Source organism: Scyliorhinus canicula, chromosome 1 (assembly GCF_902713615.1).
Source record: "Scyliorhinus canicula chromosome 1, sScyCan1.1, whole genome shotgun sequence".
Lineage (NCBI taxonomy): Eukaryota > Metazoa > Chordata > Chondrichthyes > Carcharhiniformes > Scyliorhinidae > Scyliorhinus > Scyliorhinus canicula.
In genome coordinates, this window is record NC_052146.1 from 222,243,862 (window position 1) to 222,258,349 (window position 14,488).

The 14,488-nt window shown below is 46.7% G+C and overlaps 1 protein-coding gene across 1 annotated transcript in view; it reads left to right on the top strand.

The window, feature by feature from the left end:
- tmem242 (transmembrane protein 242) overlaps positions 1–14,488 on the top strand; it is a 65,461-nt gene that overhangs the window by 14,286 nt on the left and 36,687 nt on the right. Inside the window, exon 2 of the mRNA XM_038808337.1 lies at positions 11,593–11,693. Coding sequence (XP_038664265.1) covers positions 11,593–11,693 — 101 coding nt within the window. The remainder of the gene's footprint in view (positions 1–11,592; positions 11,694–14,488) is intronic.

Below are 14,488 nucleotides of genomic sequence, written 5' to 3' on the forward strand. Positions count from 1 at the left end.
AGGCTCTCGCTGTCCACCCTATCTAACCCTCTGATCATTTTGTATGCCTCTATTAAGTCACCTCTTAACCTTCTTCTCTCTAACGAAAACAACCTCAAGTCCATCAGCCTTTCCTCATAAGATTTTCCCTCCATACCAGGCAACATCCTGGTAAATCTCCTCTGCACCCGTTCCAAAGCTTCCACGTCCTTCCTATAATGAGGCGACCAGAACTGTACGCAATACTCCAAATGCGGCCGTACTAGAGTTTTGTACAACTGCAACATGACCTCATGGCTCCGGAACTCAATCCCTCTACCAATAAAGGCCAACACACCATAGGCCTTCTTCACAACCCTATCAACCTGGGTGGCAACTTTCAGGGATCTATGTACATGGACACCGAGATCCCTCTGCTCATCCACACTACCAAGAATTTTACCATTAGCCAAATATTCCGCATTTCTGTTATTCTTTCCAAAGTGAATCACCTCACACTTCTCCACATTAAACTCCATTTGCCACCTCTCAGCCCAGCTCTGCAGCTTATCTATGTCCCTCTGTAACCTGCAACATCCTTCCGCACTGTCTACAACTCCACCGACTTTAGTGTCGTCTGCAAATTTACTCACCCATCCTTCTGCGCCCTCCTCTAGGTCATTTATAAAAATGACAAACCGCAACGGCCCCAGAACAGATCCTTGTGGTACGCCACTCGTAACTGAACTCCATTCTGAACATTTCCCATCAACTACCACTCTCTGTCTTCTTTCAACTAGCCAATTTCTGATCCACATCTCTAAATCACCCTCAATCCCCAGCCTCCGTATTTTCTGCAATAGCCGACCGTGGGGAACCTTATCAAACGCTTTACTGAAATCCATATACACCACATCAACTGCTCTACCCTCGTCTACCTGTTCAGTCACCTTCTCAAAGAACTCGATAAGGTTTGTGAGGCATGACCTACCCTTCACAAAACCATGCTGACTATCCCTAATCATATTATTCCTATCTAGTTGATTATAAATCGTATCTTTTATAATCCTCTCCAAGACTTTACCCACCACAGACGTTAGGCTCACCGGCCTATAGTTACCGGGGTTATCTCTACTCCCCTTCTTGAACAAAGGGACCACATTTGCTATCCTCCAGTCCTCTGGCACTATTCCTGTAGCCAATGATGACCTAAAAATCAAAGCCAAAGGCTCAGCAATCTCTTCCCTGGCTTCCCAGAGAATCCTAGGATAAATCCCATCCGGCCCCGGGGACTTATCTATTTTCACCTTGTCCAGAATTGCCAACACTTCTTCCCTACGCACCTCAATGCCATCTATTCTAATAGCCTGGGTCTCAGCATTCTCCTCCACAATATTATCTTTTTCTTGAGTGAATACTGACGAAAAGTATTCATTTAGTATCTCGCTTATCTCCTCAGCCTCCACACACAACTTCCCACCACTGTCCTTGACTGGCCCTACTCTTACCCTAGTCGTTCTTTTATTCCTGACATACCTATAGAAAGCTTTTGGGTTTTCCTTGATCCTACCTGCCAAAGACTTCTCATGTCCCCTCCTTGCTCGTCTCAGCTCTCTCTTTAGATCCTTCCTCGCTTGCTTGTAACTATCAAGCGCCCCAACTGAAACTTCACGCCTCATCTTCACATAGGCCTCCTTCTTCCTCTTAACAAGAGATTCCACTTCTTTGGTAAACAACGGCTCCCTCGCTCGACCCCTTCCTCCCTGCCTGACTGGTACGTATTTATCAAGAACATGCAATAGCTGTTCCTTGAACAAGCTCCACATATCCAGTGTGCCCAACCCTTGCAGCCTACTTCTCCAACCAACACATCCTAAGTCATGTCTAATGGCATCATAATTGCCCTTCCCCCAGCTATAACTCTTGCCCTGCGGGGTATACTTATCCCTTTCCATCACTAACGTAAAGGTCACCGAATTGTGGTCACTGTTTCCAAAGTGCTCACCTACCTCCAGATCTAACACCTGGCCTGGTTCATTACCCAAAACCAAATCCAATGTGGCCTCGCCTCTTGTTGGCCTGTCAACATATTGTGTCAGGAAACCCTCCTACACACATTGTACAAAGAATGACCCATCTAATGTACTCGAACTATATCTTTTCCAGTCAATATTTGGAAAGTTAAAGTCTCCCATAACAACTACCCTGTTACTTTCGCTCTTTTCCAGAATCATCCTCGCCATCCTTACCTCTACATCCCTAGAACTATTAGGTGGCCTATAGAAAACTCCCAACAGGGTGACCTCTCCTTTCCTGTTTCTTACCTCCGCCCATACTACCTCAGAAGAAGAGTCCCCATCTAGCATCCTTTCCGCCACTGTAATACTGTCCCTGACTAGCAGCGCCACACCTCCCCCTCTTTTGCCCCCTTCTCTGAGCTTACTAAAACACCTAAACCCCGGAACCTGCAACAACCATTCCTGTCCCTGCTCTATCCATGTCTCTGAAATGGCCACAACATCGAAGTCCCAGGTACCAACCCATGCTGCCAGTTCCCCTACCTTATTTCGTATACTCCTGGCATTGAAGTAGACACACTTCAAACCACCTACCTGAACACTGGCACCCTCCTGCGAAGCCAAATCTGTGCTCCTGACCTCTATACTCTCAATCTCCCGTACCCCAAAACTACAATCCAGGTTCCCATGCCCCTGCTGAATTAGTTTAAACCCCCCCAAAGAGCACTAACAAATCTCCCCCCCAGGATATTGGTGCCCCTCAGGTTCAGATGTAGACCATCCTGTCTATAGAGGTCCCACCTTCCCCAGAAAGAGCCCCAGTTATCCAGAAATCTGAATCCCTCCCGCCTGCACCATCCCTGTAGCCACGTGTTTAATTGCTCTCTCTCCCTATTCCTCATCTCACTATCACGTGGCACGGGCAACAACCCAGAGATAACAACTCTGTTTGTTCTCGCTCTGAGCTTCCATCCTAGCTCCCTAAAGGCCTGCCTGACATCCTTGTCCCCTTTCCTACCTATGTCGTTAATGCCAATGTGGACTACGACTTGGGGCTGCTCCCCCTCCCCCTTAAGGACCCGGAAAACACGATCCGAGACATCACTTACCCTTGCACCTGGGAGGCAACATACCAAACGTGAGTCTCTCTCGCTCCCACAAAATCTCCTATCTGTGCCCCTGACTATTGAGTCCCCAATTACTAATGTTCTACTCCTTTCTTCCCTTCCCTTCTGAGCAACAGGGACAGACTCTGTGCCAGAGGCCCGTACCCCATGGCTTACCCCTGGTAAGTCGTCCCCCCCACAAGTATCCAAAACGGTATACTTGTTACTCAGGGGAACGACCGCAGGGGGTCCCTGCACTGACTGCTTCTTCCCAGTCCCTCTTACAGTTACCCATCTATCTCCAGTCTTTGGTGTAACTACTTCCCTGAAGCTCCTATCTATGACCCCCTCTGCCTCCCGAATGATCCGAAGTTCATCCAGCTCAAGCTCCAGGTCCCTAACACGGTTTTTGAGGAGCTGGAGTTGGGTGCACTTCCCACAGATGAAATCAGCAGGGACACTGACGGCGTCCCTCACCTCAAACATTCTGCAGGAGGAGCATTGTACTGCCTTCCCTGACATCACCTCTAGATTTAAAAAAAAAACAAGAAAAAGAAAGGAAGAGCTTACCTGATATTACCTCAAACCCTGCTCCCGCTGAAAGGTAAGCAAATTTAAAGGCACTCACTCACCTTCACGACAGGCCCCTGCTCCCGCTTCCCAACCACCGTGGGGTGGGGGGGTTGGTTAGAGGAGGAGGTAGGGTGGGAAACACTCACGATGTGTTTCGGGTTTAACTGTCTCTTGCCAACAGCCTCTCCACAAACCACCTTCAACTTAGGCTGACCGCACTGCACGTATGCAAATTTCCCCAGAACAGCTGATCAGTAGCTCTGCTCTGCTGCCCTCTGCTGGATGATTGCCTTCACTCAAACTCCTCGGGTCTCCTTCGCAGCTCCACCTTCAACTTAGGCTGACCGCACTGCACGTATGCAAATTTCCCCAGAACAGCTGATCAGTAGCTCTGCTCTGCTGCCCTCTGCTGGATGATTGCCTTCACTCAAACTCCTCGGGTCTCCTTCGCAGCTCCACCTTCAACTTAGGCTGACCGCACTGCACGTATGCAAATTTCCCCAGAACAGCTGATCAGTAGCTCTGCTCTGCTGCCCTCTGCTGGATGATTGCCTTCACTCAAACTCCTCGGGTCTCCTTCGCAGCTCCACCTTCAACTTAGGCTGACCGCACTGCACGTATGCAAATTTCCCCAGAACAGCTGATCAGTAGCTCTGCTCTGCTGCCCTCTGATGGAATGCATCCCAGAGTGCTAAAAGAGATGGCTAGGGAAATTGCAGACGCACTAGTGATAATTTACCGAAATTCACTAGACTCTGGGGTGGTCCCGGTGGATTGGAAATTAGCAAACGTGACACCACTGTTTAAAAAAGGAGGTAGGCAGAAAGCAGGAAATTATAGGCCAGTGAGCTTAACTTCGGTAGTAGGGAAGATGCTGGAATCTATCATCAAAGAAGAAATAGCGAGGCATCTGGATAGAAATTGTCCCATTGGGCAGACACAGCATGGGTTCATAAAGGGCAGGTCATGCCTAACTAATTTAGTGGAATTTTTTGAGGACATTACCAGTGCAGTAGATAACGTGGAGCCGATGGATGTGGTATATCTGGATTTCCAGAAAGCCTTTGACAAGGTGCCACACAAAAGGTTGCTGCATAAGATAAAGATGCATGGCATTAAGGGTAAAGTAGTAGCATGGATAGAGGATTGGTTAATTAATAGAAAGCAAAGAGTGGGGATTAATGGGTGTTTCTCTGGTTGGCAATCAGTAGCTAGTGGTGTCCCTCAGGGATCTGTGTTGGGCCTACAGTTGTTCACAATTTACATAGATGATTTGGAGTTGGGGACCAAGGGCAATTTGTCCAAGTTGGCAGATGACACTAAGATGAGTGGTAAAGCGAAAAGTGCAGAGGATACTGGAAGTCTGCAGAGGGATTTGGATAGGTTAAGTGAATGGGCTAGGGTCTGGCAGATGGAATACAATGTTGACAAATGTGAGGTTATCCATTTTGGTAGGAATAACAGCAAACGGGATTATTATTTAAACAATAAAATACTAAAGCATGCCGCTGTGCAGAGAGACTTGGATGTGCTAGTGCATGAGTCACAGAAGGTTGGTTTACAGGTGCAACAGGTGATTAAGAAGGCAAATGGAATTTTGTCCTTCATTGCTAGAGGGATGGGGTTTAAGACTAGGAAGGTTATGTTGCAATTGTATAAGGTGTTAGTGAGGCCACACCTGGAGTATTGTGTTCAGTTTTGGTCTCCTTACTTGAGAAAGGACATACTGGCACTGGAGGGTGTGCAGAGGAGATTCACTAGGTTAATCCCAGAGCTGAAGGGGTTGGATTATGAGGAGAGGTTGAGTAGACTGGGACTGTACTCGTTGGAATTTAGAAGGATGAGGGGGGGATCTTATAGAAACATTTAAAATTATGAAGGGAATAGATAGGATAGATGCGGGCAGGTTGTTTCCACTAGAAATAGAAAAATAGAAAATCGCTTATTGTCACGAGTAGGCTTCAATGAAGTTACTGTGAAAAGCCCCTAGTCGCCACATTCCGGCGCCTGTCCGGGGAGGCTGGTACGGGAATCGAACCGTGCTGCTGGCCTGCTTGGTCTGCTTTATAAGCCAGCGATTTAGCCTTGTGAGCTAAACCAGCCCCAGCACTGGCGGGTGAAAGCAGAACTAGGGGACATAGCCTCAAAATAAGGGGAAGTAGATTTAGGACTGAGTTTAGGAGGAACTTCTTCACCCAAAGGGTTGTAAATCTATGGAATTCCTTGCCCTGTGAAGCAGTTGAGGCTCCTTCATTACATGTTTTTAAGGTAAAGATAGATAGTTTTTTGAAGAATAAAGGGATTAAGGGTTATGATGTTCGGGCCGGAAAGTGGAGCTGAGTCCACAAAAGATCAGCCATGATCTCATTGAATGGCGGAGCAGGCTCGAGGGGCCAGGTGGCCTACTCCTGCTCCTAGTTCTTATGTTCTTCTGTTCTTATGAATTCCCACATTGGTGCATGGAGAGGAGGACTAGGCGTGCTCGCAAAGGCAGAAACAGAAGGACAGAGAAGACTTGGGTTGAAGCTGCACCGAGAGGAAGCATGGCGGAGGACCGGACCTCTGGCTTCTCAACCCAGCGGTCAACGGAGCAGTAGATGCAAGTTATCCAGGAGGGCTTCGCCAAGCAAAAGCAGGACTGGTTGGACCCGATTAATGTGGAACTTAGATTGGATGCCCAAGATCGGGCGATCCAGAAAGTAGAGAAGGCGCTGGCTGACCAGGAGGAACATCAAACAACGGTGAAGTTGGAGGTGGGGATGCTAAGAGACCAGCAGAAAAAACTCATGTAGAAGGTGGAGGACCTAGAGAACAGGTCCCGCCGGCAGAGGTTGAGGTTCGTTGGGCTCCCGGAGGCATCCAAAGGAGCGGACGCTGGGGCATATATAGCGGGCATGTTCGAGAAGCGGTTGGGGGATGGGGCATTCCCCGACCCTTGGAGGTGGACAGGGCTCACAGAGCGCTTGCAAGGAAGCTGCGAATGGGAAACCCCCCCCAAGAGCAATGGCGGTGAGATTCCACAGATATCTGGATAAGGAGCGTGTTTTACAGTGGGCCAAGCAGACACGGAGCTGCAAATGGAACAACAGTATCCTGCGGATCTATCAAGACCTGAGTGTGGAGGTGGCCAGGAGAAGAGCGGGGTTTAACCAGATCAGGTCGACCCTTTTCAAGAAAAAGGTGAAGTTCGGGCTGTTGTACCCGGCCCGCCTCTGGGTCACATACGAGGAACAACATTTCTATTTCGAGTCGCCTGAGTAAGTGCTGGACTTCACAAAAAGGAAAGGACTGGTGTCGGACTGAGAACTTTGAATTTTGCTGTAGCGTTTATGTTTTTCAAAAAAAAAGTTTCTTGTTTCTTGCTTTTTCGGGCCTTATTTGTAATGCCTGCTGTATGGATCTGGGGCCAGCTGCAGAGCTGAGTGAGGTAAAGTTTGCATTTGCACTGTTGGGGGATCGAGGTGTGTTTGTTCAGATGCTGGATCTTTTACTTGATTTTTTTTCGTTTGAGTTCGACTTGGATTTTTAAAAAATCTCTGTCGGACAGTTGTGTTGGGATTGTTTTTGATTTGAATACATATGTATGAGCGGGGGGGGCGAACAATAGGTGGGAGATTGTCTGGTGCCAGGGACAAGGGCCACCAAGGTGGCAGGGCGGGCTAGCTTACGTAAGTGTAGTGGGGGGGGTGAACAGATGCTAGGCTTATCAAAGGGGTTGATTTATTTTGTGCTGTTACTAGGGGGGGCAGAAAATGTTCTGCTGACAAGGGAGGGACTTTTGCTGAGGGACAGAGAGGGGGTTGGAGGCTGCCTGGGGGCGTGCCGGTGAGGTGAGGGGCACGGTCTGGCGACTGGCCCAAGAGAGGGGATGGCTGATCGGCGGAGGGGGGGGGGGGGGGGGGGGGGTGATGAGCCTCCCAACTAGACTGATCACCAGGAATGTAAGAGGGCTCAATGGGCCGGTCAAGAGGGCGCATGTGTTCGCGCACTTGAGAGGACTGAAGGCGGACGTGGTAATGCTGCAGGAGACGCACCCAGATTAGGTTAACGAAAGGCTGGGTCGGACAGGTTTTCACTCGGGACTGGACTCAAAAGACCAGATGGGTCACGACCCTGATCAACAAGTGAGTGGTGTTTGAATGGGAAGAATAATTTCAAATGGGGGAGGCCGCTACATTATGGTCAGTGGGAAATTGAAGGGGGTGAAGGTGTTACTCTTAAATGTATAAGCGCCAAACTGGGACAATGTGGAGTTTATAAAGAGAATGCTGGGGAAGATACCGGACCTGGATTCGCATAAGCTGGTCATGGGAGGGGACTTCAATACAGTAATTGACCTTGGTTTAGACCAATCGAGCTCAAAAACTGACAGGGTACCAGCAATGGCTAAGGAGCTAAAAGGGTTCAGGGAGCAGATGGGGGGGTGGACCCATGGAGATTTGGGCAGCCAAGAGTAAAGGAGTTCTCCTTCTGCTCACAGTGCATAAAGTGTACTCCCGGATTGATTTCTTTATTCCGAGCAGGGCTCTACTGATGGGGGTGGACACGGGGTACTCGGCGATCACAATCTCACACCTGCCCCACACTGGGTTGACCTACAGGTTAGTAAAGACAGTAATCAGCGCCCGCACTGGAGGTTAGACATGGGACTTTTAGCAGACGAGGAGGTGTGCGGGCGGTTGAGGATATGTATTCAGAATTACCTGGAGGGCAATGACACGAGGGAAATTTTGGCAGCGGTGGTCTAGGACGCATGAAAGGCGGTGGTTAGAGGGGAGTTGATCTCGAAAGGGGCCCACAGGGAGAAGGTAGACAGGACAGAGACGGACCGACTGATAAAGAAGATACTAGCAGTCGACAGCAGGTATGCAGAGACCCCAGAGGCAGTGCTTTGAAGGGAATGGCGGAGGCTACAGGCGGAATTTGGCTTGTTAACCACAGGGAGGGCGGTAGAGCAGCTGAGAAAGGCGAGGGGGGCGATTTATGAGTATGGAGAGAAGACCAGCAGAATGCTTGCACAGCAGCTTAGAAAGAGGGAGGCAGCCAGGGAGATAGGGAAAGTAAAGGATGGAGATGGGAACCTGGTTGGAGACTCAGCAGGAGTGAACAAGACATTTAAGGAGTTTTATAGTCTGCTGTACAGGTCGGAACCCCCACCGGGGCCAGAGGGGATGAGGCACTTCCTAGGGGGCTGAATTTCCTGAAGGTGGACGGGGAGCTGGTAGAAGGGCTGGGAGCCCCAATCGGGATCGAAGAGATAGAACATAGAACACAGTGCAGAAGGAGACCATTCGGCCCATCGAGTCTGCACTGACCCACTTAAGCCCTTACTTCCACCCTAGCTGAAGGTCGTGCAGTCGGGTGAAGCCCCGGGTCCGGATGGGTACCCACCGGAGTTTTATAAAAAGTTCGCTGGGATATTAGGGCCGCTGTTGATGAGGGCATTCAATGAGGCAAGGGAGAGAGAGGTCCTTTCCCCAACCATGTCACAGGCCACGTTCTCGCTGATTCTGAAGTGGGATAAGGATCTGGAGCTGTGTGGGCCCTGCAGGCCGATATCCCTGGAAAACAGAGTCTCACTTTACGAAGACGACCTGCTCCTGTATGTATCGGACCCAGCGGAGGGGATGGAAGAAATCATGAGGATTCTGGGGGAATTTGGACGGTCTTCGGGGTACAAACTAAATATGGGGAAAAGTGAGATGTTTGCGATCCAGGCAAGGCGACAGGAGAGGTGACTGGGGGGACTGCCGTTTAGAGTGGTAGGGGGAAGTTTTAGGTATCTCGGCATCCAAGTGGTGCGGGAATCGGAACGGTTACACAAACTTAAGCTGGCCAGTCTGGTGGACCAAATAAAGGACGATTTACGGAGGTGGGACGTGCTCCCTTTGTCACTAGCTGGGAGGGTCCAGACGGTGAAGATGACGGTCCTTCCGAGATTCCTATTTGTGTTCCAGTGTCTCCCCATCTTTATTCCGGGGACCTTTTTTAAACAGGTTAACAAAGTTCTCACGGGCTTTGTATGGGCGGGCACGTACCATGGTGGTCCGGTTTCCTCCCACAAATGTCGAAAAATGTGCCGTTAGGTAATTTGGACATTCTGAATTCTCTCTCCGTGTAACTGAACAAGCGCCGGAATGTGGCGACAAGGGGCTTTTCACAGTAACTTCATTGTAGTGTTAATGTAAGCCTACTTGTAACAATAAAGATTATTATTGTACATGGTCTTGAAGTTCCAGCTTTTCAATGGAAGAGTTGGCATCTTCACTCTTTTTTTTATTTCTTTGCCTGGTGTGATGAAATCTGTCCAATTGTTGAGCAGAGACTCTAACTCCAAGAGCCCATTGAAGTGGATGATCCTTGGAAGATCACCTTGTTAGTCAGGGGCAGCCCAAAGTGAAGTGGGTGATGACTGACCAGTGGGACGCAATGGACCCTCTCACAGACCGAGACAGCCTTTAGAACCCATTTTATAGAGTTAGGTGTAGCACTTGGAACTGCTTTCTCCCGTGTTGTGTTAATGCTTTTCTGTAAAATTGGAGTGTCGTCTCCTGGGCAAACTTTATGGCGACCCTGGGCTGTCGATACGTCAGGGTCTCTCTCTTGACCTCTCTGGTTGAGTGCAGATGAATGCAAAGTACTATGTTTGGGACCGGCTTGGTTGCAGCAAGGTCACATGTTTATCCTTTGGGCTCCACTCAAGATTTTTTTGTCCGGGTTTATTCCCTTCGGCTTCCACTCTGCTGAGGTATCCACAAGACAGTGGAGCTATTCGCACTTAGCTGGGAGTGTATTTCAGGAAGGATACCTGCTGCTGGTAGGCCTGTACACTGCATGTCTCAGACCAAACCTCCTCTGAGTTTCTCTGAAGCTTTAGCCGGGGGAAGAGAAGGATCCAGTTTCCATATGTCAGCATGAGTAGGCACAACTGAGTACTTGCTGATGAAAAGTACGGATGGGCAGCACGGTAGCATGGTGGTTAGCACAATTGCTTCACGGCTCCAGGGTCCCAGGTTCGATTCCCGGCTTGGGTCACTCTCTGCGGAGTTTGCACGTTCTCCCTGTGTGTGCGTGGGTTTCCTCCGGGTGCCCGGTTTCCTCCCACAGTCCAAAGATGTGCAGGTTAGGTGGATTTGCCATGCTAAATTGCCCTTAGTGTCGAAAATTACCCTTAGTTTTGGGTGGGGTTACTGGGTTATAGGGATAGGGTGGAGGTGTGGGCTTGGGTAGAGTGCTCTTTCAAAGAGCCAGTGCAGACTCGATGGGCCGAATAGCCTCCTTCTGCACTGTAAATTCTATGATTCTAAGAGGCTGTGTAGCGATAGGGAGAGACCTGCATATTTAGCTCTTTTTTGTTTTTTGTTTTGCATTGCTGCTAGCTGGCCATGTAGGTTGAAAATGAGAAACAAACTAGCACACAAAAGTGGTCAGCCAGCCAACTCTTCACCCACTCACTAGATTCATCACAATGCACTGATATTCCTTCTAATGCGTGGTGCCCAGAAATGTTTGCAGTACTCCACGTGTTTTCCAACCATGGCTTTGTGTAACTCTAGTCTAACTTCTAACTCTCCCTTGTATTTTTGCAATAAGTGAAGCGATTCCATCTCTAATTGAAGTATTTCCATCGCTGTCACAATTTAACTTGGGACCTCCCTTGGCCCTCACTAGCTTACTGACACTCGGGGAGTGCATTTACTGGCTTGAGTTATTTGTAATGTACTGAATAGTCTAAATAGTTTCTGTGAAATTTAGTATGCAGACTACCTGAATTACCTAAAATTTAGTATCACAGTATTAGAAAATACATTTCTTTGCGATTCATGTGGGCCGTACAGTTCAGATACTCAAAATCGTCCTTTCTATTCTCCATCCAATATTCTCCAAAATGCACAGCACGGGAAAATGATCTTAAATATTTTATGGTATTTTGTTAGGTGGTCTTTTCCTTGGTTCTGTCGCTACAGCTGGGATGCTGGCTGGTTTTGGCACAACTCTTGCAATGGCAAAAAAGAAAAATCCTGGATGGTTCAACAAGGTAAGCTAATGTATCCAATATTTTAAGCTTTACAGATTGTAACATATAGTTGCTGCAGGATCGGTAACTAGCAAAATTAACCAAAGGTGCTGGGCTGATTTGGTGACTCATACTCCTGATTTAATGAATTTTAAGATGCCAATGTCATTAAGCTAAGCTCAATCCATTTTTGTATATTTATAGCCTCTTTCATTCGTTGGTTAATAAGTTGTAGTTTACCTGAATCCTACCTAATGGTAAGTTCATGGTAAGAAGACATAGCATTTGAATCCAGGAACTTCATCCTTCAGTTACTGTCTTCTGATCACTGAACCATAATAACATCCTATCTCTGCACAACATTCACACCAAAATAAAAATGAATAAAGTTGGAGATGGACAATTTAAGCTCCATGATCAGATGGACAATAGACTATTTTTGCTGCACAAATTGAATTATTGAGACTCAGTTAATTATAATTGTGGAAACTCAACATTTATTTTGTACTTGTTTTTTTTAAAATGCCTCTTTCCTTGTAGATGGACTAAGTTCCGGACCTTTATTCCATAATTGAGCATCATTTAAAAAAATTTATTCATAGGATGTGGGTATCACTGGTTGGGCTAACATTAATTGCCCATGAGCTGAGTGAGTGGCTTTCTGATAATTGACAATGATTTCATGGTCATCATTAGGCTTTCAATTGAATTGAAATGTCACCATCTGCTATGGCGGGACTCAAACCGTGGTCCCCAGATCTTTACACTGGCTCTCTGGATTACTAGTCCAGTGACAATAGCACTATCCCACCGCCCTTTCCTTTCTATTTTTCTTCATTTAATTTCCAAATTGCCAGCACAGAGTGGCTGGGTTGCTTTTTGGATGACATACAGCATTTTCTTTACTTTGTGCAAAGTTGGGATATTTTTACATATCGAGATTGTCAGTTTTACAAAAGCAAATACATTGTTTTTGGAAATCAAAGAAGAGTTTCAAATAAAATTTGCACCTTGAATTAAGTATTTTAGTTGTTAATAACAAAATGAATTGTGTCTATTAGGAGAGAAGTATGTTTGCTTTAAACCATCAGCTGTCTCCAAGGCTCCAATTATCAATCAATGTGAAAACAGTTGTTTAAACTAGACTGATTTTTAAAAATGTAATATTCACTATCATTAAGTACTCCGGCAAAGCGAGGATATTATCAATTGTTGAAAACCGTTTCCCAAATTAATTATTTTTTCCTTTCCGGTATAAAGTTCTTAGATGTGACATTCTGTTCCTGTGGTGGTGTTACTGACTAGCAATCCAGAGGCCTGGATTACTGCTCTAAATCATGAGTCTAAATCCAACAATGACAGCTGGGGAAAGTTAAATTCAATTACTTTAAAAATCTGGAATAAAATGTTAATCTCATTGTCACGAATCATGCTGATGGGCATCCCAACTTGGAGCACCAGTTCATAGGGGTGCATAGTTTTGTTCATAGAATGGTGTGAGGAGTCACGTGAAAACCCAGTGAGAATAACCAGCCAAATCATCCGATAACAATTATTGAAGACTATTTATTAATTTTTTTTAAAAACAACTACACATGAACAGGACTGCAGTGCTCTAGGACAATCGAGTATATCAATCTCTAAGCACGCACACAGTTTATGTAAATTTACTCCTTGTTTCAAAATATATCTAAGATCCCTGAACTCCTTCAGACTTCCATTTCCCCAAACAACATCCAAATGAAATAAATCTGTTACTCAAATCCACCTTACAGTTACCACACAATACAGGGCTGAAAATCAAGTCAGGCCAGGTCCAGCAAAGCTATTTTAACTGCCTTTACAAAGGTTTATGCACGGCCTTGGCTCTAAGACTTGGATGATAAACTGGCTTTGCAGGCTGTTGGATACAAACTGGCCTGCCTCTGAAGGCGCTTGCAATTATACCATGTTTACCCTTTGATTCTTCATGCTATGCATTTGTCTATCTCCGATTCCTTGACTCTCAACATCACCATGTGTATACCCCCACTGATCTCTCTGTCATTTAGGTAAACTGTTTCGAATGTCCTATCTAAGTGCCTACTAATCTCATTACTAGGAAAGTTGCATCACATCATGTCTTTTGAATGTTTACTACTGCTGTCACAAGGCAGATTTCTACCTATTGCTGAGCAGATTGCATCCTATCAGGCCTTGTTAAATTTGTTTTACTGCTGTTTCTCAGCAAATTCATGACATTCATTAATGATGATCATGAAACTACTGACTTGTCATTAAAAACCCATCTAGTTTACTAATGTCCTTTGGAAAATAGAATCTGCTATCCATACCCAGTCTGACCTACCTGTGAGCCCAGACCCCCACAATGTGGTTGACTATTGCCTTTTGAAATGGCCTAGCAAGCCTCTCCATATCAAACCAAGAAAAGTTGAATAGCCCTGCTGCCTCACGGCGCCGAGGTCCCAGGTTCAATCCCGGCTCTGGGTCACCGTCTGTGTGGAGTTTGCACACACTGTTCTCCCTGTGTTTGCGTGGCTTTCGCCCCCACAACCCAAAAATGTGCAGGCTAGTAGATTGGCCACGCTAAATTACCCCTTAATTGGAAAAAATGAATTGGGTATTCTAAATTTATTTTAAAAAAAGAAAAGTTGAAACCATTGTTGAGTACACCTATACCACATTGACTACAATGGCTCAAGAAGGTAGCTCACCACATCCTTCTCAAGGACAATTAGGAATGCTTTCCAGTAGTGCTCAAACCCCAAGGGTGAAGTTCAGAAAGCTTGTGAACAAGGCCGTTGATATCAGTGAAA